The 22,583-nt window shown below is 42.3% G+C and overlaps 1 protein-coding gene across 1 annotated transcript in view; it reads left to right on the forward strand.

The window, feature by feature from the left end:
- tfeb (transcription factor EB) overlaps window positions 1–22,583 on the forward strand; it is an 83,451-nt gene that overhangs the window by 44,948 nt on the left and 15,920 nt on the right. The window contains exons 3-7 of the mRNA XM_080727390.1: window positions 6,213–6,319; window positions 8,335–8,508; window positions 13,625–13,726; window positions 14,274–14,483; window positions 19,155–19,244. Of these exons, the coding sequence (XP_080583516.1) occupies window positions 6,290–6,319; window positions 8,335–8,508; window positions 13,625–13,726; window positions 14,274–14,483; window positions 19,155–19,244 (606 nt within the window). The 5' untranslated portion in view covers window positions 6,213–6,289. The remainder of the gene's footprint in view (window positions 1–6,212; window positions 6,320–8,334; window positions 8,509–13,624; window positions 13,727–14,273; window positions 14,484–19,154; window positions 19,245–22,583) is intronic.

The raw sequence follows: 22,583 nt of genomic DNA on the forward strand, positions 1-22,583 counted from the left end.
GGGGGCTTTTATAGTGTGGATAGTACAGTGAAGTTAGGGCAAGGGACAGGGAGTGACACCGGGAATCAAACCCACGACACACTGTCAGGCTGCATTAGAGCCTATGTGTGGTATGCGCCTTAACCACTAGTCTATTGGTGCCCCCAGATCTGCTACTTTTGATGATTTTGTGTCATGCTGTAGTATGATCAAGTAGGGCCTTAATTTAAGACAAAACACAAAGTTAGGTGCTGACATGTTTACCATTGAGCTAATAGAGCCTGTCTGCTTGCTCAGGGGATAAATTGAATCTTGACTATAAGGTCCAAATTTGTCAGATCCTGTGTGTAGGTGAGACATGGCCTTTGACACGATCTAAATGTCTCAAATGTGACAAAACACAACCACCCCAGTTGTATTAACATACTCTACCACGTGGGGTCTTCAACGTTTTCAGGCCAAGGACCCCTTAACTCATACAGTGCCAAACGACTTTCAGATCAACTATCTTACTATGGACTTCCCTGCCAGACGACTTAAATCGACTTTGACTTAGAAAAAAAACATTTTTTTTTTCTTTTTGATTAAAAAAAAAATCTAGTAAATCTAGTAAACATGATTTCAATCGCGATTTTGCATGTTCCACCCCCATACAACCCCATCTTTATACAGGGCAGCCATCTTTGTTTACATAACATGTAAAACATAATGGCTATTATCTTCACTACTAATTGACAGGCCAGCTCCTGGTGTTGTTTAAGCATGTCATTGATAGACTCTCACACCACTGCTTCTACAGATTCCTCCTTTCACACATACATCGCTGCATTTCTCCCCTACATTCCTAGCTGCTTTCCCTGAACGTATTGTACTTGCACGATGTACAATTAAACAAAACAATAATTTAATGCTATGACGCGAATTACATCATAGTACGTCCATTATAAACAAGAGACAGCCGCTGATACGAACGACCTACGGCCTGGTCGCGACCTAGGCCACGACCTGGAGGTCGTAGGTCCCGGTTCTGGAGGTCGTAGTTCGCGGTACATACTTGTTAGGTCGCGGCCGGTCTAGTTTCGCGACCCCCGGCCGTGGTTGCGCCACCTCGGTCGTCCCCGGGCCGTTGTTAAAGGTCTTTTTGCAGAATATTCTAGAGCAGCAGCGCTATTCAACCTTTTGAAGCTTGTGATTGGCTGAACCGGAGGTAGGAAGCGCTCCATTGTAGTCACTTGGACCGCGCGAGGTGCACCAAAACCTATCCTTAACCCTAACCCCAACTCTAACTCTAACCCTAACCTTAACCCTAACCCCAACTCTAACCCTAACCCTAACCCTAACCCTAACCCTAACCCTAACCTAACCTAACCCTAACCCTAACCCTAACCCTAACCCTAACCTGCCGACACTGAGTAGCTAACCTGCCGACGCTGTTGAAAACGAGCGCTCCTTCCCTTAGCAAGCGTAGAGTTTCTAAACTCGCGTCCCTTCCCTTAGCAAGCGTAGAGTTTCGATCGCGGCGCTCCTTCCCTTAGCAAGCGTAGAGTTTCTAAACTCGCGTCCCTTCCCTTAGCAAGCGTAGAGTTTCGATCGCGGACTTCCCAGGTCGCTGAATTACGACCGAGATCGCGCAAAACCTCCAGAACCGGGACCTACGACCTCCAAGTCGTGGCCTAAGTCGCGACCAGGCCGTAGGTCGTTTGTATCAGCGGCTCTTGCTGTTATAAACCTTCCGGCCGAAACACAGACTTACAAATAGTTCCACGGTGCAGTGTACTTATGAGTGTAGTAGGCCTACTGTGTCCCCTGGTGGCAGGGACAGTGTAGTGCAGATTATGATCTTTCCCAGTACGGGAAGTACTTTTCCACTACAGCAGCACCTGATTTAAAACCTAAACCCTTATGTTGATCAAATATAGAGCAGTCCTGCCTGAGCGCCCGGAGGGCGCGAAGTCCTAGGAATGGAGAGGCCGCGCAGCGGCCGCGAATTTCTAGTCTCAAGAATGCCTGAACGGATTTCCAATCTTTTTTTTTTGTTTGAAAGCTGTGAACAGCCTGCACAAACATGGTGCATGATCTGTGCATGGGCGTGCATGATCTATGCACTATAAATTACATGGAAGTCTATGGAGATTTTCTGGCAATAATGCCATTCGAGGGCATATTTAATTGGCAGTAACTGAGTTAAGTGAGAGAGAGATGAAGCAGGGACCCCCTCTACATATTGTATAAATGCTTTATGCAGATTTTCTTCGACTTGTTTGTCATCAGTCTATGTTGGATTCATGTTAATGTGTATTTTCAGACATTTAACCATTTAAATTGTCGATATTTCTTTAAACTTGACCTCTACTCTGTACTTGGTCTGCTCTTTTTTACCTCTACACCAAACCAAAATGTTGGCTAAAGTTCTTCTTGGAATAGGGATGCGAGGGTTCAAGTTGTTAATTTTAAATAATGATCCTATGCATAAAAATAGCTATGCATTGTCTTTGGTTATTGATTTTGTTAATACCTCTGAAATGACAAATTAAACATGGGCCAAATTGTCAAATATTAGAGGCAGGAATTGTGAAAATAACGCGAGGCGTTGTGAGCATGTAGATCTGCTATTTTCACAATAGAACCGTGTTATACAAAATTCCTCAACTCTTAGTGCTCGTCAGGGTGGCCGGGTCCCCAGTTAAAACATGATTATTTCGGGGGTCCCGGCCTGAAAAGGTTGAGAACCACTGGCATACACTACCGGTCTTTGGGCATTGCGCATAGGAGTAAGCGACCTGTTATTGAGCTGAATTATTGTTATATAGTCCTGGAAAATGGGTTAAATATTCTGGAAACGTTTGGTATTGGTAAATTGGTAAAAATGTGTGGGAACCCTGCTTGTTAAAGGTTCCAAAAAAGCAAAGTCATGCACGGCGATGAACACATGAGAAGACCTGTCACTGCAGAAAGGGGAACTGGCACCCATGGGACTCCCCCATGTGTTTGTCTGTGTGTTTTTGTGTGTGGGTGCGTGCGAGGGGTTGTTTTAGAAGAAGGGTGCGGGTGAGTGGGTGGGTGTTCCCCCCCCACTCGGTCGGGTCTGTGCTCACATGACCAGGCCACAACACGACACACATGACTCACACATGACCTCTCCACCGACCGTGGACACGCTTATATTCTCCTTCCTCTCCTCCTCCCACAGGCGGAGGAGATGTAAGGGTGGTGGTGGTGGTGGTTGCACCCAAGTCTTTGTGTTTTTGCTCGATCGTCAAATCGTCATAATCATTTCCATGTTAAACCTGGAATAGTGGAAATAGTTTTGAGCTTGTTGATCGTCCATTTCAATGGTTCTCAACCTGTGGGTCGGGGTCCCCGATGTTTAGCTAAATGTTAACATTGTTTTCTCACTCAACAGTAAACAGACTAACATACAGTAGGCTATGTGTATACACATGGTATCTGCACATTTCTAAAGTGACAATTTAAGGACTTCCTCTGGTCAAACATTGGTCAAATTGTCAAATATTAGAGGCAGAAATTTGTGAAAATAGCAGATCTACATGCTCACAACGCCTTGCAACGCGAGGCATTGTGAGCATGTAGATCTTCTATTTCCACAATAGAACCGTGTTATACAAAATGTAATTCCTCGACTCTTATTGCTCGTCAGAGTGGGGAGTCCCCAGTTAAAATATGATTATTTTGGGGGTTGTGGGCTGAAAGGTTTGAGAACCACTAGTCTATTTCCACTATTAATATTAGTTTGAAAATAAATTAAAAGCATGTCATTTGTCATATCTGCCATAATGTCATAATTCAGGGGCGAAATTAGATCTTATTCTGCATGGGTTTTCTGATCAAAAGGGCCCTCTGTGATTAGAGACCCCTATGGAAATGACAAAATACGTATAATAGCCCATGAATTTATATCTAGAGCGGCTATTTGTATTTATTGAAAACAAAATTAATGTCGCCACTGTCGCCAGTAGGGTTTATAAAACCCATCAACCCTATACAAATTACACTTCTTTCATACTTTTGACAGCTAGGCCAGCAGTGGAGGTTGCAGTTTCTGTTTTGTTTTGGTTGCTGTGGGTTGCTATACATAGTCACTCATATGCAATGCAGGGCTGAGAGCTAATATTAGAGGTAGGCCTCCTAAACACACTGTGCTCCATTAGTTGTTGTTGTTGTTTTGTGTTGGGGTTAAAGAGGACATTGTTGACATTCAGGGTCTGAATGTCAGGAGGAAGGTTGCTCCCCTCCTCTAATGTGATAGTTCCTCTTCATCTTCGCACACATAAAAAAACAGAAAACTTTCAATAAAGGAGAGCGTTGCTACAGATCCTTTGAGTGACAGAAACCCTAGTGTCCATATTCTGAGAACTTTAGCCAAAAATAGCAGATCTACAAGCTCACAACGCCCGTTGTGAACTTGTAGATCGCCTATTTTCGGCAAAGAGGTTTGGTGCAGAGGGGAAAAAGAGCAGTCTAATTACAGAGTGAAAGGTCAAGTTTATTAAGTATTGACGTTCAAGTGGTTAAATATCTGAAAACACAAATTGACATGAATCCAAAATACACTGATGATTGTGCTGTCAAACAATGAAACTATATGGAATCTATGATAAGGTTGAGGGGGTCCCTGCTTCATCTCTCTCTCAACTAAGGGGTCCTTGGCCTGAAAATGTTGAAGACCCCTGAATCAAAGCATGGAATGGAATAGGCGATTAGACTCTTAGTTAGGTAAAGTTATCCGAAAGTTAAACCAATCTGGGAACTAAATCAAAATCAATATCTTTCTTCACAAATGTGTTCATAAAGGTGTCAACTATCACCTCTGAACTTTCTCAATCACAACTCCCTTGGGGAACTTTGTGGGAACCAATCAAAGTTGGGGGTATCCCGTGGGCCTGGGATTAAAGGGGGAAAAAATAAAGAATTGCCAATATGAGTGTATGAGGTGTGTAATTAGGGCATTTTGGGGCTGCTGAATCCATTCCAACCATTTATGAACACATTTGTGAAGAAAGATATTGATTTTGATTTAGTTCCCAGATTGGTTTAACTTTCGGCTAATTTTACCTAACTATCTGTTAACATTTAACATATACAATTTTAGCTCTTAGAGAGACTTAAACAAGGTGGAGGTGGGTGGAGACTTTAACAAGGTGGAGGGGGGTGGAGGTGGGTGGAGCTTGTCGCTTGCTGAAAAGAGATTGAGAATGGATCAGAGCCAGTGATATTTAAAGGCGGAGCCCAATCACCTAATTGACTGGAGATTGGCTAGAGAGAGAGATCTTCCTTGTTTTATAGTATTTGGGGTTTTAAACAATGAAAACAGGCTAATATAACAGTACATAGGGCCATATTTTACACCCAACCCGACCCAATTAAAATGAGCATGTGTGTCTGTACACGTTCATGCACGTTTGTTAATGCACACATAATGTTCATCCACGCACAGCACTTGATTTCACTTAGTACTTTGTACAAAGTACTAAGTGCAGTATGTCCCCCCCCCCCCAAAAAAAAAGAAAAAAGAATCAAAAGCTTTTTGTGTCATGTAAGCAAAGAGTTCTTTAAGTTGGAGACATTTGACCTCTTTGTTCAAGGCCCTTAAACTGATTAGTGTATTCTTAGTAATAGTCTGTGGGGCCTCCCACACACACCGACATAGACTTACGTGTGTCTGTAACTCTGAGTGTGTTTCACTCTGAGAGTCAGTGTACAAAATGTAACACAGGCTACAGATGGGAGGGTGGGTGGTTTGTCTGTGGCCTAATGCATAGCAAACTGGGAACTGTCCTCAGCCGTAATACAGTTGGAGGTGAGATCAGTCATGCATCAGTCATGACTAAAAGTTATCTTCCCAACCTTCAAGTGGCGCTGTTGAGCAGCCTTGATGTGAATGGACAGGGATTTAACATTGTTCCTCTAGTTCAGGGGTAGGCAACCTTAGGCACGGGTGCCAACATTGGCACAGGGGAGGGTGATCACTGGCACACTGGCACAAAGGTTTTGCCAGTGATCACTGGCAATTTTGTGGATAGTGCTTCTCTATAATGAAAAATTATCATACTTTAATTGTTTTATAGCAATTACAGCATACGAGAAGCTCGGCCGCTCGATATAGCTTGATGAAGTTGACTCATCAAAGGCACCGTTTACTTCATACTGAGCCCGATTTTTTTATTGACTTTACTCTTTCTGCCTCTGTCTGTCTGTCTCTCTCTCTCCCACAGTTGTCTCTCCTCCCTTCGGGCTGGACTGCGGTGGGTTGACGTCGGCTCGCCCTCCCCTCCCCCCTCGCCCCCCAGCCATGGCCTCGCGCATCGGCCTGCGCTTGCAGGTACTGTAAAGCATCAGTCTTCCCCCTAGTGGCTCCAACTAGTGTTCATTTTGACTGCAAATCCTGATTTAGTTTTAGTCGGTGTGAATACTATTCCTTTTAGTCATAATAGTCATCTGAAATCTTTTAGTTTTAGTCTAGTTTTAAACTAAATGTACGGTTGATTTTGTCAACACAAATGTATTTTGGCGGGGCTTGATGGCGTTGTAATGACTGATTTGACACTTGTATTGGTTGCATGCTGAAAATAGCAGATCTACAAGCTTGAGCTTGTAGATCTGCTATTTTCCGAACGCAATACCGCAACATTTATTCTTTTGTCCTATTGGATCATTTCGATTTACTTATTTTATTAACAGTTTCTGGTGCCAGCAAAAAGCAGCTTTCCTTTGCGATGTTATAGAAAATTATCTATTGGTTCTTTCTAAATTAATTCATGTTACAATGGTCGGTCAAATGTGTACTTTGGCCATACTGGCAGCAGAGGGCAGTCTTATGCAAGAATTAATGTGAATTGGCCCGCTTCGGTTGCCAAAAGCAGCATTACGGGAGATGTTTTTACTGTACACACCCGCGCGACCCCTCATGAGCTTACAGACATCAAAACAAGGTAAAAAAGAACGAGCCGTATTGGCATCGCGCCGCCGTCAAAAATGGGGCGAACTGGAATGTCCGTAGCAGTAAAAGAGTTAAAGGATTAGTTCACCCAAAGGAATAAACTTTATTCTGTTGTTTACTTACCCTGTGGTGTTTATGACCCAAGGAGAATTTTTGTTTTTAAAACCTTCTTTAATGGTAAATCCAGAATCGGCGAAAAATATATAATGGGAATCAATCAGTGACCCGTTTCTGCGGCAAAAAAACAATATCAAAACTCCTTCCATAAAAAAAAACCCACAGCTCCAGCCGTTTATCAAAGCCTGTAGTACCATACTGCTTTGAAACCGCTCCAAAAAGTGCCCTGTAAAGTAAGAAAATTAACTTTAAAATGCTTCCTGTCAAAACAAAGACGTGCACGAAAAGGGAGCGCGCATGGCCAGGCGTGTGCGTTGTCAGTCATGCTCGTTCGTCGGATGTGTCTCCCCTGTTTGTTTTGATGTCGCGTCATTGCAATCAAGGCAGCAGGTTTACGGTGAAACAGAAAGCTAGAGATGGAATTTATGGCTCTATGAAGTGAGCCGGATTTAAGATCCGTTCCTTACAAAGAGCTGTTCAAAAGACTGTCTCATTTTAGTCTTAGTTACTTTGTAGATTTAGACGGCAGAAATGTATGCTGAAATGTATATAGGGTTGAAGTGATTTGAACTTATAATCAAAATGTACAAAGTACCTAAGACTAAAATGAGCCAGTCTTTTGAACGGCTCTTTGTAAGGAACGGATCTTAAATCGGGCTCACTTCATAGAGCCATAAATCCCATCTCCAGCTTTCTGTTTCACCGTAAACCTGCTGCCTTGATTGCAATGACGCGACTTCAAAACAAACAGGGGAGACACATCCGACGAACGAGCATGACTGACAACGCACACGCCTGGCCATGCGCGCTCCCTTTTCGTGCACGTCTTTGTTTTGACAGGAAGCATTTTAAAGTTAATTTTCTTACTTTACAGGGCACTTTTTGGAGCGGTTTCAAAGCAGTATGGTATTACAGGCTTTGATAAACGGCTGGAGCTGTGGGTTTTTTTTTATGGAAGGAGTTTTGATATTGTTTTTTTGCCGCAGAAACGGGTCACTGATTGATTCCCATTATATATTTTTCGCCGATTCTGGATTTACCATTAAAGAAGGTTTTAAAAACAAAAATTCTCCTTGGGTCATAAACATCACAGGGTAAGTAAACAACAGAATAAAGTTTATTCCTTTGGGTGAACTAATCCTTTAATAGACTCATCGATTAGGCACATACCGTATCACCCGTTGTGAGATTCTATTTTGCTTTAATCCATGTGTATTGTGTTTGTCTATGTGTTTGTTTATGTGCGCGTGTGTGTGTGTACGTGTGTCCCCCTCATGCAGCTGATGCGAGACCAGCTGCAACAGGAGGAGCAGAGAGAGCGGCAGCAGCAGCAGCAGCACCAGAATGCGGCGCTGCAGTACATGCAGCAGCACATGGCCGCGCCGCGGCCTTCCACCGCCATCAACACCCCGCAGCACTTCCAGAGCATGCAGGTCCCCGTCGAGGTGCTCAAGGTACGGACGCAAATACGGGGAAATCTCGCTATTTCTACGTCCCATCATTTCGACTAAGGGAGTCGGCAGGTTAGCTACTCACCCACGTCACGTTTACTGAGGTTGCTGACAGGTGCCCCCCCCCAAGGAATACATACAGTGACAAATATCACCCATCCCTGCCTAGAAAGCATTTCTTTCTGAAAGAGTTTTGAAAAATGCTTTGGGAAATAAAATTGTAGGAATGTAAAAAAGAAAAGAAAAAAACACTGTATATATTTCCTGGTGACAGACATGACAGCCAGCAGATATAGATAGACAGATGTTGTCTCAGAGACAACAGACTGGGGACAGATAAAGATAAAGTCAAAGTGACATTTTACCTGATTCCACAGAATCCACACATGCCTCTGCGTCTCTGTGTCTCCTTATCTCTGATGGCTGCTGTTCCTGTCTTCTTTCTTTTCCTTTTTTTAGGGGAAGGGGTCGTGAGATAGTGGGGCTTTGCGCAATCTTCTGCTCCCATGTTATGTTTACACCACTGTGTTCAATGGTGTAAAGTAACTAGTACATTTATTCAAGTAATGTACTTAACAGTTCTACTGCCAGATTTATTATTTATGTATTGGGGCTGGTGCCCGCAAAAAGCAGCTTACCTTTGCGATGTTAAAGAAAAAGATCTATTCATTATTTCCAAACGATTTTTTTTATTGAACCTATTATATGTGTACTTTAGCCAAGCTGGCGGCAGAGGGCAGCCTTATGCAAAGAATGGATGTGAAATGGCTCCCCTATTTCCGTCGTTCAGAGCATAGAAATGCATAATCTAGATCAGGTCCACAGAGAACAGCCAGGAAGTGAATTGGACGTCATTGATGTGTACGTGTGGTGGAGATTTGAAAGCAGCATTACGGGAGATGTTTTTTTTACTGTACACACCCACGCGACCCCTCATCAGCTTACAGTCATCAGACAAGGTAAAAGAACGAGCGTTCGTTTTGGCAACAAGCTAGGGTAAAAATTGGGGCAAACGGGAACGTCCGAAGCAGTAAAAGAGTTAAAGGTGTAATGTCAAGCACCGACGTTTAACATTATGATACAGTAGGTCACGTGGTCTCTCTGTAAACTCTCTGAAACAGGCAGAGAGCAGAGCGGAAGGCAGCAGAGCCTCCCGCAGCCTCTCACTGACCAGGACATTGAGGAAGTAGCCTCAACTTATAATGTTAATTTTAATTGTAACTCTGCGCATAGAAAATATATGTACCCAATCGAATATCTTAGTTACATCGATATCGTCCATGTGAACTAGTTTGTTGAAGCTTATTCACCACCATATCGTTGCACCACCACCATATCGTTGGTGTCGGGTGGAAACCTTGTATGTCTAAAACCTTTCGTTTTGTATTCATTGTTTTAAAAATGAACTAAACTAGTGAAAACAGCAGATCTACAAGCACACAACGCCTCGCAGTGCTTGTAGATCAGCTGTTTTCACTACTTTTGTGCAACAGCCTTGTATGATGAAGCAGGGCTTTGGTGAAAAAAAACATACAAACTTGAAACTTGGAGATACAAGGTTTCTGCCCGACAGTGATGATATGTATCCGTCTTTAGCTTCCTCCTCCCCAAGCTCTGCGAGGTGTTGTGAGCTTGCAGATCTGCTATTTTCGGCAAAGAGGGGTTGTTTAGAAAAAGAGCAGACTAAGTACAGAGTGAAAGGCCAAGTTTAATAAGTATTGATGGTTCACATGGTTAAATATCTGAAAACACAAATTGACATGAATCCAAAATACACTGATGCTCGTGCTGTCAAACGATGAAACTGTATGGAATCTACGAAAAGGTTGTGGGGGGTCCCTGCTTCGTCTCTCTCTCAACTAAGGGGTCCTTGGCTTGAAAACGTTGGAGACCCCCGGGGGAAAGGAACTTGCTCACTTGCTCTGCTCCATGTGGAGGGGGAGGAGATGTGATTCACCACCAGCTCAAGTTACTTCTCAAGTTGTTTCACAATCTAGTTTTATTTGAATTACAGTAGGTCGACACTTAAAGTACATATTACAAAACACAAAGATGTTTCCAAACAGGACTGATACACATTCCTCTCCATTCTATTCTGGTCTTGATACTCCCTGCGGTATTGATGCACGCACCTACTGTACACCATATCTGTGTGTGTGTGTGTGTGTGTGTGTGTGTGTGTGTGTGTGTGTGTGTGTGTGTGTGTGTGTGTGTGTGTGTGTGTGTGTGTGTGTGTGTGTGTGTGTGTGTGTGTGTGTGTGTGTGTGTGTGTGTGTGTGTGTGTGTGTGTGTGTGTGTGTGTGTGCGCGCGCCTTGATGAAGACTTGCAGCATGGGATTGTGTGGTTTTCCTTTCACATTGTTAGATAAGGCAGTGGTTCTCAAACACCATTTTTGTTGGTCACGAGTAAATATCTTTTTGTTTTTCTCGTTTTCCTACATTTTGTTTTTAATTACTGTTATTTCAAAAGATTTCCAAAAAACTAAGATTTTCATAAATGACTCACTAATTCAAACATTTTTTCAAAAGAATTTCATAAATAAATGAAGATAAATCTAAGACATTTCATAAATTAGGTGTGAATGAAACATCTAAAATACCCTGTAGATCTGCTGTTTTCACTACTACACAGATACCTACCTACCTACCTACATTATGCCGTGGGGGAAATTCAGTCGCCCAGAGTTAAAGGTGTATTCAGTGAGAATGAAAGTGGCCGGGGGTCATCTTGTCCCTTACTGGCCTTACAGCGTTGAAATGTTTAGTTTTTTATAGATTTTTTACACCATTATAATGTTCTCGTTTTGATCATTAGACCCAATCATTGAATATCGGAAGGCCTATGTCTCCAGCTTCAGGATATGTATGATACTGATTTACTACGAGACTGTGGCATTTTTCGAGTTCAGTAGTTTACAATCTAGGCATTTAGCAGACGTTCTTAATACAGAGCGACTGTGGTTCTCAAAACTTTTATTTTGACCATCATAACTAAACATCATAACATAACTACGGCCATACTCTACCCTGATTGGTCGAGGACTGGCTGGCCACCTCTGAAAACCGTATCTAGCTATGCTCGTAACACGGGCCATGGTGGAAGTCCTTATATGTTCAGCACACATTCTAGTGAAGAGAATGAATGGAAAATGTACCAATTATATTTTTATTTGAATGAAATACAATCACTGAATATACCTTTAAGGTTACAGAGTTACAGGTAAAGAAAACATGCTGTTGTTTACAGCAATACAAGGCAAAAAAAACAAGAAGCATTAACAACACAGAGCAACGGTATACAGATGTAAAAACTAATAACAGTCAGTGCTTCATAGGTGTTTCACCATATCTTGTCATAAAACAAATAATAATAATAATAATGCTAATTATCAGCCCAATGCCAATCAAAAGAGTGTCTCCGTTTGGTCAGTACAAAAGCGTGGGAAATGAAAGTGCTCACAGTGAAAAACAGCACAAAAAGCCCTACCTTTGGAATGTCATTAGAGGTCAGAGTCTTTGAAACATCTATTTATTAACGTTTGTGGTCACGCCACAGTTGCTTTTGACTCCATCTGGCCCAGCAACATGACTTAATATTGCATGAAAATCACTTTAACCACTTTAAATCTAAACATTGACTTAGATCAGCTATCTTCAAAACAATTTGAACATTTGGTGAAATATTTTGAATATTTTTGAAACTTAAACTACGCAATTAAGTCTTGTATGGCACACATATGATTTTCAGATGGGGCGTCTGTGGTCAAATACATATTAATGTGGGGGTCCTTGACAATGTTTGAGAACCACTGGTTTAAACAACATTTAGGAAGCAAGCCCAAATAAGCAACAACACACTACATGCCCCAAAAAAACCTACAACCCACAAACTACCGATAACTACAAGTAACTTAATTTACAGAAAAAGATTAAACAAAGTAACTTATAATAAGCTGACATGACAACACTGGTCGCATACACTATAAAATCTATCACTGAGGGTAGTGGAGCAAATGGAACCAAATGAACCGGTAACGTTTGTTCCATTTGTTACACTCTCAGTGTTAAAGTATTTTACTGTGTAGGGCGGATGGTCGATATCTGTCTGTCAGTCTTTCTCTAATGATTTTTTTCCCCTCCTTTGGCTTATGAAGACGTTGACACGTTATGAAACTGACAGCCAATCAAGTTTGTTTATGTCAGCTGTCACAACTTGGCTTTCTCTGTCATAAAATGTAAAAACATACACAGATCATATTCGCACACACACACACACACACACACACACACACACACACACACACCTACACACACACACACACACACACACACACACACAGAGTACACATACACACACACGCACGCACACACGCACACTCCCCTCCCATAACTTGTGGGACATGAGGCGGTTTAGTCATCTGCGGGGCCCACCCTTTCACACACTCACACACACACACACACACACACACACACACACACACACACACACACACACACACACACACACACACACACACACAGGCGCTACCAAACAGATTCTCTACTTAACACTATGTGACTATTTTAAATCCTGACCTTTTTTTTTATTCTCGGTAACCCCGACAAAGACTTTGTCGCCCCGATCGCGTTTCGTATTTTTTTTCTAATTAGACATTTGTTGTGCTTTCCAAGTGATGACAGTAATAATATAATAATAGAGGGAAGTTGATCTGTATTCAAGTTCAGGAGAGTTTGGACAAGGCAATTCTCTTGAACGCTGCCTTCAGGTATGGCATGGAAAGAGGGCATTTATTTTTTTCACCATTGTAAAAACTGCCTTCATGGTCTGGAGAGGGCACTTTTTACAGACGGGTAAAGGGGCAGGGGCTCAAGCCCCCTTTGATGTCTGTGTGTGCACGTGCCTGGGAAGGAGACTCTACGGCAGTTTTCTGCATTGTTGCCGTCCTCAAATATTAAAGTCCTCACATGTATAGTAAGAAAAACCTGTGTGTGTGTGTGTGTGTGTGTGTGTGTGTGTGTGTGTGTGTGTGTGTGTGTGTGTGTGTGTGTGTGTGTGTGTGTGTGTGTGTGTGTGTGTGTGTGTGTGTGTGTGTGTGTGTGTGTGTGTGCGCGCGCGCAGGTGCAGACCCACCTGGAGAACCCCACAGACTACCACATCCGTCAGTCTCAGAGGCAACAGGTGAAGGAATACCTGTCTACCACAACCCACGCCACCAAACAGGTACCTGACTGTCTGTCTGTGTGCTTCACGTTATGCACAGGTTCTGCATATCTCCATCTGTGTATCGTTGCAGAAATCTCCATATTTTAACTTTTGTTTTGTCTTATGTAAATGAATGCCCTACTTCCTCATGGAACCCTAGGTCAGGCATTCAGTTGCTCTTACAGGTTCCCAAAAGGCCCAATGGGCAGAGGAGTAGGCTGACTGCGCCTTTGCCGCCCCTAGGCTTTGGAACAGCCTGCCCTTCTAAATATTAGAAGTGCAAAATTCTATTGAGACTTTTTAAATCCCTTCTTAAAACACACGTTTATTCTTTAGCTTTTAATCACACTTACACAAATCACACAAGTCTAAGTTAGATCTGTTTGTTTGTGTGTGATGTGTAACTTTGTGATAGGTAAGCGATCCTCAAGCTCGATTTTTATTTATTTTTTAATCCTAAAAAGTTTTGGACATAAGAGGTTTCCACCCAACTGAGACCGATGTTATATTATCATAAAAATGATGACGGTCCCTCTCTCTCTCTCTCTCTCTCTCTCTCTGGCAGACGGTCAATGCGGTAGCAGGGGTGGTGCAGCCCTCCCCCCCTCCCCCCGCCTCCTCCTCCTCCCTGGCACCCCCTGGGGGCTCGGCCTCTGCCCCCCCTCCCCCCCTGCACTCCCCCCGCATGCGCACGGAGCAGCTCATGTCTGGGAACAGCGCCCCCAACAGTCCCATGGCCATGCTCAACATCGGAGGATCCAGCCATGAGAACGAGGTACGAACGCACGCCCGCACACACACGCACACACACGCACGCACGCACGCACACACACACACACACACACACACACACACACACACACACACACTGCATGCTCTCACCCACGCGCACACACACACACACACACACACATTCTCAGTGTTGGACAAAGTATTTAACCCCAGTAGTTGAGTCAAAGTACAGACTATACAGACTATTAGAAGTATATAAAGTTTTTCCATTCCTAGAACGTTTCTGGAGTCAAAAGTCCAAAATCTGCCTTTGAAGTGTAGTGGTGTGTAACGTGAAAACATCACTTGTAAAGTACATACTCAAAAAAAAAGTACTAAAAGGGATATTTCACTTTCAAAAAGACTTTTGGTCATTTTATCGTCTAAGGCTTTTATGAACACCCTGAACAGTTTTTGATTAGATATTTGATGTGATTGTTACCAGGCCCTCCTCCTCCAGGGCTTCTACCCATGCACACCCATTGTAACTTCAAACTCCATTTTATTGATAGATTCATTAAAAACATCCATCATTTTTTTTTCTGGTGACTCATAATACCCTCCTAATACGTGAGCAGGCCGTGTTTTTTCGATAACTTTCTCATTTCTTTTTAATATTTTTTATTGTATTTTTTTTTCATTTCCCCATAGAATTATTAAAAATAACTGTAAAAGGTTATTGAAAGAAATATGGCCTGCTCACGTAATAGGAGGGTAGTATGAGTCACCAGAAAAAGTAATTGGTGTTTTTAACCAATCATGGTTAAAATGGAGTTTGAAGTTACAATGGGTGTGTATGGGGGCTGGATAACATTTACATCAAATATCTAAATACTGAATCAAGCAAATTAAAAACTGTTCAGGGTGTTCATAAAAGCCTGATTTGAAAGTGAAATATCCCTTTAAGCATTATAGTACCGAAGTAAATGTAATTGGCTACTGTCCAACCGCCCACACACAATAATAAAATGATAAAACCTTGATTTTATTCAGGTAAATGTTTCATAGTTGTGATATAATTGACATGTGATTACACTTCTATATAGAAATAAAAAAATATGAGTGACATTCTCTCCTGATTTTATGAAGCCATAATGACTTCATTGCTCCTTGATATGAACGTGTGTTTGTGTGTGTGTGGCACGGCCCTCAAATGTGCGTGCGTGTGTGTATCGGCACACAGTACACGGATGAGAGAGGCGGTATGTGTTCATCTGTGTGTTGGTCTACTTTTGTCTGTGTACTACATCTGAATATGAATGGTAAGGCACTGATAAAAGACATCTAGACGTTAGGAAGTTCTTCTCTGTGTTAGTTAACACATTTAGGCCTATAACTATTTAATGCTTTAACTATTGAAAAATAGCAGATATACAAGCTCACAGCGTGGCACAGAGTGCTGCTGCGAGCTAGGGCATTCATGAATAGTGATTTTTAGTATTCGAATTATTCGACCTCAACGTATTCGAATAGTCGAATATTCGACTGGCCAAACTGTCAAATATTAAGTAAGCAAGTGGCGAACATTGTGAAAATAGCAGATCTACATGCTCACAACGCCTGGCAACGCAAGGCGTTGTGAGCATGTGGATCGGCTATTAGAATATTTATCTGCGGAACCGAGTACCTACAATTCCAAGTGCTTGTCAGGGTGGGGGTCCCCAGTTCAAATAGGCCTATGTTTATTTTGCTGGTCACGGCCTAAAAAGGTTTTAGAACCCCTGGTATAGAGCATTAACAATTTCATCCACCAGGGGCATTGACAACTCATTCTTATGACTTCCTATCTAGCCAAGCTTTATAAACTAGGCTATATATTTTTTAAAGAGAAAACAATAAAAAATAAAAAAAATAAGCGAATATTCGACTTTGGTGAACAACGTCGAATAGTGACTTTGATATTCGAATATTCAAATATTTGGTGAATGCCCATGAAGGTGGATTCTGCTTAATGGGAATGGAGTGGTTTCTTCTTGCCATTTGCAGGTTTCTGCAAAAGTACGCTCCATTCTCCTTAAAAAATGGAAAGGCAAAACAGGGAAAGAAACCTGTGGGAAAAAATGCATTTGTAGAACATTTTCAGGAAAAGAGCAGTAATACCTGAAGACTTGAAACGGAACACGTTTCAAATGTGTATTTTTACTATCAAGATATGAAAATGTGCTATCAAATGGCCGAAATACAGTACAAGTTTTACACACATACTAAAGAGGTCAAACAGACTTAACGTTTGGATTTGATTGGGCTTCTCTACCTTTGAACAAAATGTCACAGCGTGGCACAGAGTGCTGCTGCGAGCTAGGGCATTCATGAATAGTGATTTTTAGTATTCGAATTATTCGACCTCAACGTATTCGAATAGTCGAATATTCGACTGGCCAAACTGTCAAATATTAAGTAAGCAAGTGGCGAACATTGTGAAAATAGCAGATCTACATGCTCACAACGCCTGGCAACGCAAGGCGTTGTGAGCATGTGGATCGGCTATTAGAATATTTATCTGCGGAACCGAGTACCTACAATTCCAAGTGCTTGTCAGGGTGGGGGTCCCCAGTTCAAATAGGCCTATGTTTATTTTGCTGGTCACGGCCTAAAAAGGTTTTAGAACCCCTGGTATAGAGCATTAACAATTTCATCCACCAGGGGCATTGACAACTCATTCTTATGACTTCCTATCTAGCCAAGCTTTATAAACTAGGCTATATATTTTTTAAAGAGAAAACAATAAAAAATAAAAAAAATAAGCGAATATTCGACTTTGGTGAACAACGTCGAATAGTGACTTTGATATTCGAATATTCAAATATTTGGTGAATGCCCATGAAGGTGGATTCTGCTTAATGGGAATGGAGTGGTTTCTTCTTGCCATTTGCAGGTTTCTGCAAAAGTACGCTCCATTCTCCTTAAAAAATGGAAAGGCAAAACAGGGAAAGAAACCTGTGGGAAAAAATGCATTTGTAGAACATTTTCAGGAAAAGAGCAGTAATACCTGAAGACTTGAAACGGAACACGTTTCAAATGTGTATTTTTACTATCAAGATATGAAAATGTGCTATCAAATGGCCGAAATACAGTACAAGTTTTACACACATACTAAAGAGGTCAAACAGACTTAACGTTTGGATTTGATTGGGCTTCTCTACCTTTGAACAAAATGTTGTAAAAAGGTAATACGACCATTTGATACCAGATTTTATATCTTGATCTTAAAAATATGACAGTTTATATACTAACAACATGCTAGTGTGATTACTGTACTGTAATATTGTTCATGTGTGTGTGTGTGTGTGTGCGCACGTGCAAGCGTGCAATCCGTGCGTGCATGTGTGCGTCCGTGTGTTGATCTTTCCTTAAAAAGCTTATAGGCATGTATTGACTAACTGGCGTTAACTGACTGTGATTATCATTGCCGTTTAAACACTCCATTATGGCCTTGGCAACAGTCATTACAGCTTAACAAGTGACTGAGGGACAAGACAATAATTATGAGGCCCTTTGAGCCTGGAGCCAGACTTTGACCAATCTCTGCCTAGAATATATTCTGTGCCTCATTCCTGCCTCTCTCCATTAAACTGGCACTATATATTGATCTTAAAGCTGCAATCCACAAAAGTATTTCAACAAATTAAACGTTATTTTGCCTGTATGGTTATGTGGTTGTAAACGGTAAGGCAGGCAGTTTTATTTGTGTAGCTCATTTCAACAATAAGGCAATCAATCTGCTTCACACAGAATATCAAGCAAAGGAAAGCCTACAGTTACTGTGCAAAAAAGAGAAAGAAAGAAAAGTAAATAAATCAATCAAAGTCAGCGGCAAACAAGAAAGGCCTTTCGTTGTGTTTTAAAAGAAATAAGAGACCTGCTTTTTTTCTGGGAGTTTGATAAATAAATTAACAAAACAAAATGCTCCACCTTTATTGTTGGTGTTAGGGACAGAAAGCAGACCTTTAACCAGATGAGCTGAGAGATCTGCACAGTTCATCATGATATATTGCACAAGTTCAGAAATAATATTTTGGCCCTAAACCATTCAAAATCTTACAGACCAACGTTGATGTCGGATGGAAACCTTGTATGTCCAAAACCGTTGGTTTTGTATTTATAATAAAAAAAAAATGATTTTAAATGGTGAAACTAGACGATCTACAAGCACACAACGCCTTGCTCTATGAGGCGTTGTAAGTCAGTACATATAGAGCACCTTTTGAAACAAAGGGCTGTACAGTGGAGTGGACACAATATCAACATCAGATAAAACAAGTAAAAAAGGAAATAACACAATAGAATAGAGTAATAATACAACAGGAAATAAAGCAAAAATATAATAATGACCTGAACAAATGAAACCAGTTGTGTGCTTGTAGATCTGCTATTTTATTTTTTTGCGACAGTCTTGTATGGTGAAGCAGGGCTTCACCATACAAGACATACACATTTGAAACCTGGAGATAGAGTGACGAGTAGTGTTTTGATATCAGTCTTTACTATGAATCTCACCCAATAATCAACTGTTGCTCAACACTGGCCGATGAATGTTCTAGCACTTACACTACAAAATATAAGACTGTAGTGACACTTGAGCACAGCAAAACAGTCTTTCCATCCACACACTCGCCATTCTACATGAAACAAGTTGCTTCTAATTCTCCCGCCTTTTCTGCTCTCAAACTCTTAGATGGATGAGGTCATCGATGACATCATCAGCATGCAGTCCAGCTATGATGACATCCAGGCGTACGTGGACTCGGTCCAGATGCCCAACACGGTAAGGAACCCGACTGGGACGCCCAAGATACAGCTTCATTCTGTCTGCTTGAGTTCATGTAGCCTACTTAGTTACTTTCCACCTCTGGGTAGGATTGTTTGTCTATGTTCTGTTTTGAACTCAAAATCATAGAATATATATGCACAACTTTCCAACATCCCATAGTGCATTGCGCAGAAGTTTGACGGAGCTTCCGGCGCCGCAGCCGAGTGTGATCTACAAGCTCACAAAGGCTGCATCTGCGACGCGACGTGAGCTTGTATGTCTGCTGTTAACCGGAAGTGTGGTGCAAAAAATTCTCCAGTAAATTCCTGCGGAAAGAGGTGGATAGAAGATATATAGAATACAAGCGCCATCTATGCTTCTATGCCCAATTAAGGATTTGACAAGCGCTCGCCGTGGCGGTGTGAGCCTTGCGTAAAATTATGAACGGACTTGTTCGAAATTGAGTGTTTCTCTTCCTTTTTGTAATGGATGATTTAGGCCCCAGTCAGATGAGGGCTCGGTTTATGCCGAGTCATCACAGCTCAATCTGAGGCTGGAATCAGGCCTGCAATGCAGACAGACTGCCCTTGCACCCTGAAGCAGGGGGAACTCAAATGGCTTAACCTGAGGGCCACATATAGGAATAGTATGGCAAGGGGCTGCTGGCTATGGTTGCTAAGATTGCGGATGACACTGCAAAACATCTAAATCCTATCCATTTGGGGTTAAAGGTGATGTTGTAACTTGTTGGCATCAAGCAATGCTGCTTCTTTGCTGCAAATGTCACTTGTAATTTGGAGCTAAATTATTGTTGAGTTTGGTGACATGCGTTGGTGTCAAGTAACTACAGTAAGTACATTTACTCAAGTACTGTACTTATTGTAAGAAAAAACTTCAGGTACTTTTACTTTACTGAAGTATTTACAATTTTCTATTATTTTACTTCTACTCCACTACATTCCACGTGTGTCCACTACAAGCTCACAAACGCATTGTAAACACTGGACTTGTAACAGAGTATTTCTACATTGCACTATTGATACTTTTACATACTGTAAGTAAGAAATGTGAGTAGTTTTTCCAGCACTGGGGTAGCACTCTTTCTTTCTTCTCTCTCTGTCCTGTACTCTACCTGTTGTCTCTACTTTAGCACGCTGGCTGCCTGCCTGCCTGGGAGAAAGAATCTACGCTCTGTGCTTTCTGCTCAGTTTTGTAGCAGTTGTTTCTCCTCTTGTCTGTGTGTGTCTGTTTGTCTGTCTAGAGCCGGTAAGCCTCACAACGCATCACGGATGTGATGCCATCTGAGCTTGTATAATCTGATATTTTCGGCATGTGATAGTGCCGTACGTTGAAGTATAAAGGGGGTTCCACACTAGCAATTCATTTTCAATGGGAGGCGGGCGGCTTTTTTGGCCGCGTAGCGAAGTTTTGCGGCGGCGAGGCAAGCGGGCGCAACCCCGTGAAATCGCCCGCGAGCGTGCTCGTTTGTGCATGCGTACGCGGGCGGTGAGAGATGGATTGTGTTCATCTTTGTGAAATACCGCGCAGCGTTTTCTCACTGAGCGAGTGTGTTTGTGTCTCACCGCGGTGCGGCCATCGCTGATCCTAGCGGCAGCCCCGACGGCAACCGCCTGTAGTGTGGAGGGCACTTAACTTAGACATGTCTGCCTGTCTCTCTGTCTTTGTCATTCTGTCAGTCTTTGTCATTTTGTCTGTCTGTCTGTCTGTCTGCGCGTCCCTCCAAGGGTGGAAGAGCTTTTCGGTTGTTGTTTCAGGGGAACTTTCTTACAAGCACACACAGGCAAGCACACACAGCGTGCACACATACAGAGCAACAAATAGGGGTTTAATTGTGTAACTGTATAATTGATTTAAACAGGCGTACTCATAGAAACATTCCGTCGCTCATACACCAGGCTGTGGCGCTCTGGTGGAGCGATACTGTGTTGGAGAGAGAGAGAACGAGGGCCGAGGGAGAGGGGGGGAAAATTAACAATTAAACCTCTGGCAGTTAGTTAGAGTTCAACTTGTTTACAAGGCATCCAGAGAGAGAGAGAGAGAGAGAGAGAGAGAGAGAGAGAGAGAGAGTTAGGAAGGAGGAGGATGGGGGGATGGGGGCGGAGGGAGGGAGGGAGGGGGTGAGGATAATTCGTGTTAGGAGGAAAAAAAAACAGGCTGAAAGTCCAGTTAGGGGAAAGTTCACTGTTGTTTGGTGGTTTGAGCTGCAACTAGAAGAGAGACAGGAGCCGCACTGCCGAGGTCAGTCTGCCAGGGCGAGAGAGGTGGAGAGAGAGAGAGAGAGAGTGCATGTGTTTGTATGAGAGAGAGAGAGAGAGAGAGAGGAGTAAGAGTGGAAGTCTAGCGGCGGTGCGGTTGAATGAGAGGAGCTGAAGGAGGATGAAGGAGATGATGAGTAAGACCTATGCCATTGTTGAAGTGATTGACGGAGAAGAGATTCAGCTGGTAAGATGTGTGCGCGTCATTCTGTGTGTGTATGTGTGTGTGCGCGTGCATGGGAGAGTGTTTCTGGGTGCGCGCGTGTGTGTGTGTGTGTGTGTGTGTGCTTGTGTTGCTATACTTATGAGCGAACATCCACACGTATAATCGAATTTCAGAAATAAAAGGTTATTTATTTTTTGGATCGGGTTTTGGAATTATCATGTGTGATTCATACCGTACATACTTTAGTTGCTAGAGTCGTGCACCAAAAGAAAAACTAAAACATGTAAGCTCACACACTGCAAACGCATTGTCTTTGGGCTTTAGTTTAGGCTCATAGGGTTAGAAATGGCGATTTAAAACAAAAATTACATTCATAAAAGCAGTCCTAAAATGTTGACGTCCTCGCAAGTATAGTGTAGTAGTGCAAACGTGTGTGTGTGTGTGTGTGTGTGTGTGTGTGTGTGTGTGTGTGTGTGTGTGTGTGTGTATGTGTGTGTGTGAGCTCGTGCTTGCATGTGCGCATGTGTGCTCACATTCATGAATGCATACATGTGTAAGTAGTAGTCTCTATCTCGTGGAAACCTTCCGAACAAAACTGTTCCTTTTCAGGATTTCCAAATTCAAAAGCAGCAAAAGTAGCAGATCTACAAGCTCAACACGCTGCAGATCTGCTACTTTTAATGTGTTTGAGAGTGTGACGCTTTAGTATGATTAAGCACGGGCATTAATTTACAAAAAAAAAAAGGGTAAAGATATGGAGATAAGAGGTTTTCTGCTCCGACAGCAGCGATATATCGTCGTTGTCGGGTGGAAACCTTGTATGTCCAAAACCGTTCGTTTTGCATTTATCATTTTAAAAATGATTTCAACTAGTGAAAACAGCCGATCCACAAGCACACAACGCCTCGCACC

This window comes from Nannobrachium achirus, assembly GCF_963921795.1.
Source record: "Nannobrachium achirus genome assembly, chromosome: 6".
NCBI lineage: Eukaryota > Metazoa > Chordata > Actinopteri > Myctophiformes > Myctophidae > Nannobrachium > Nannobrachium achirus.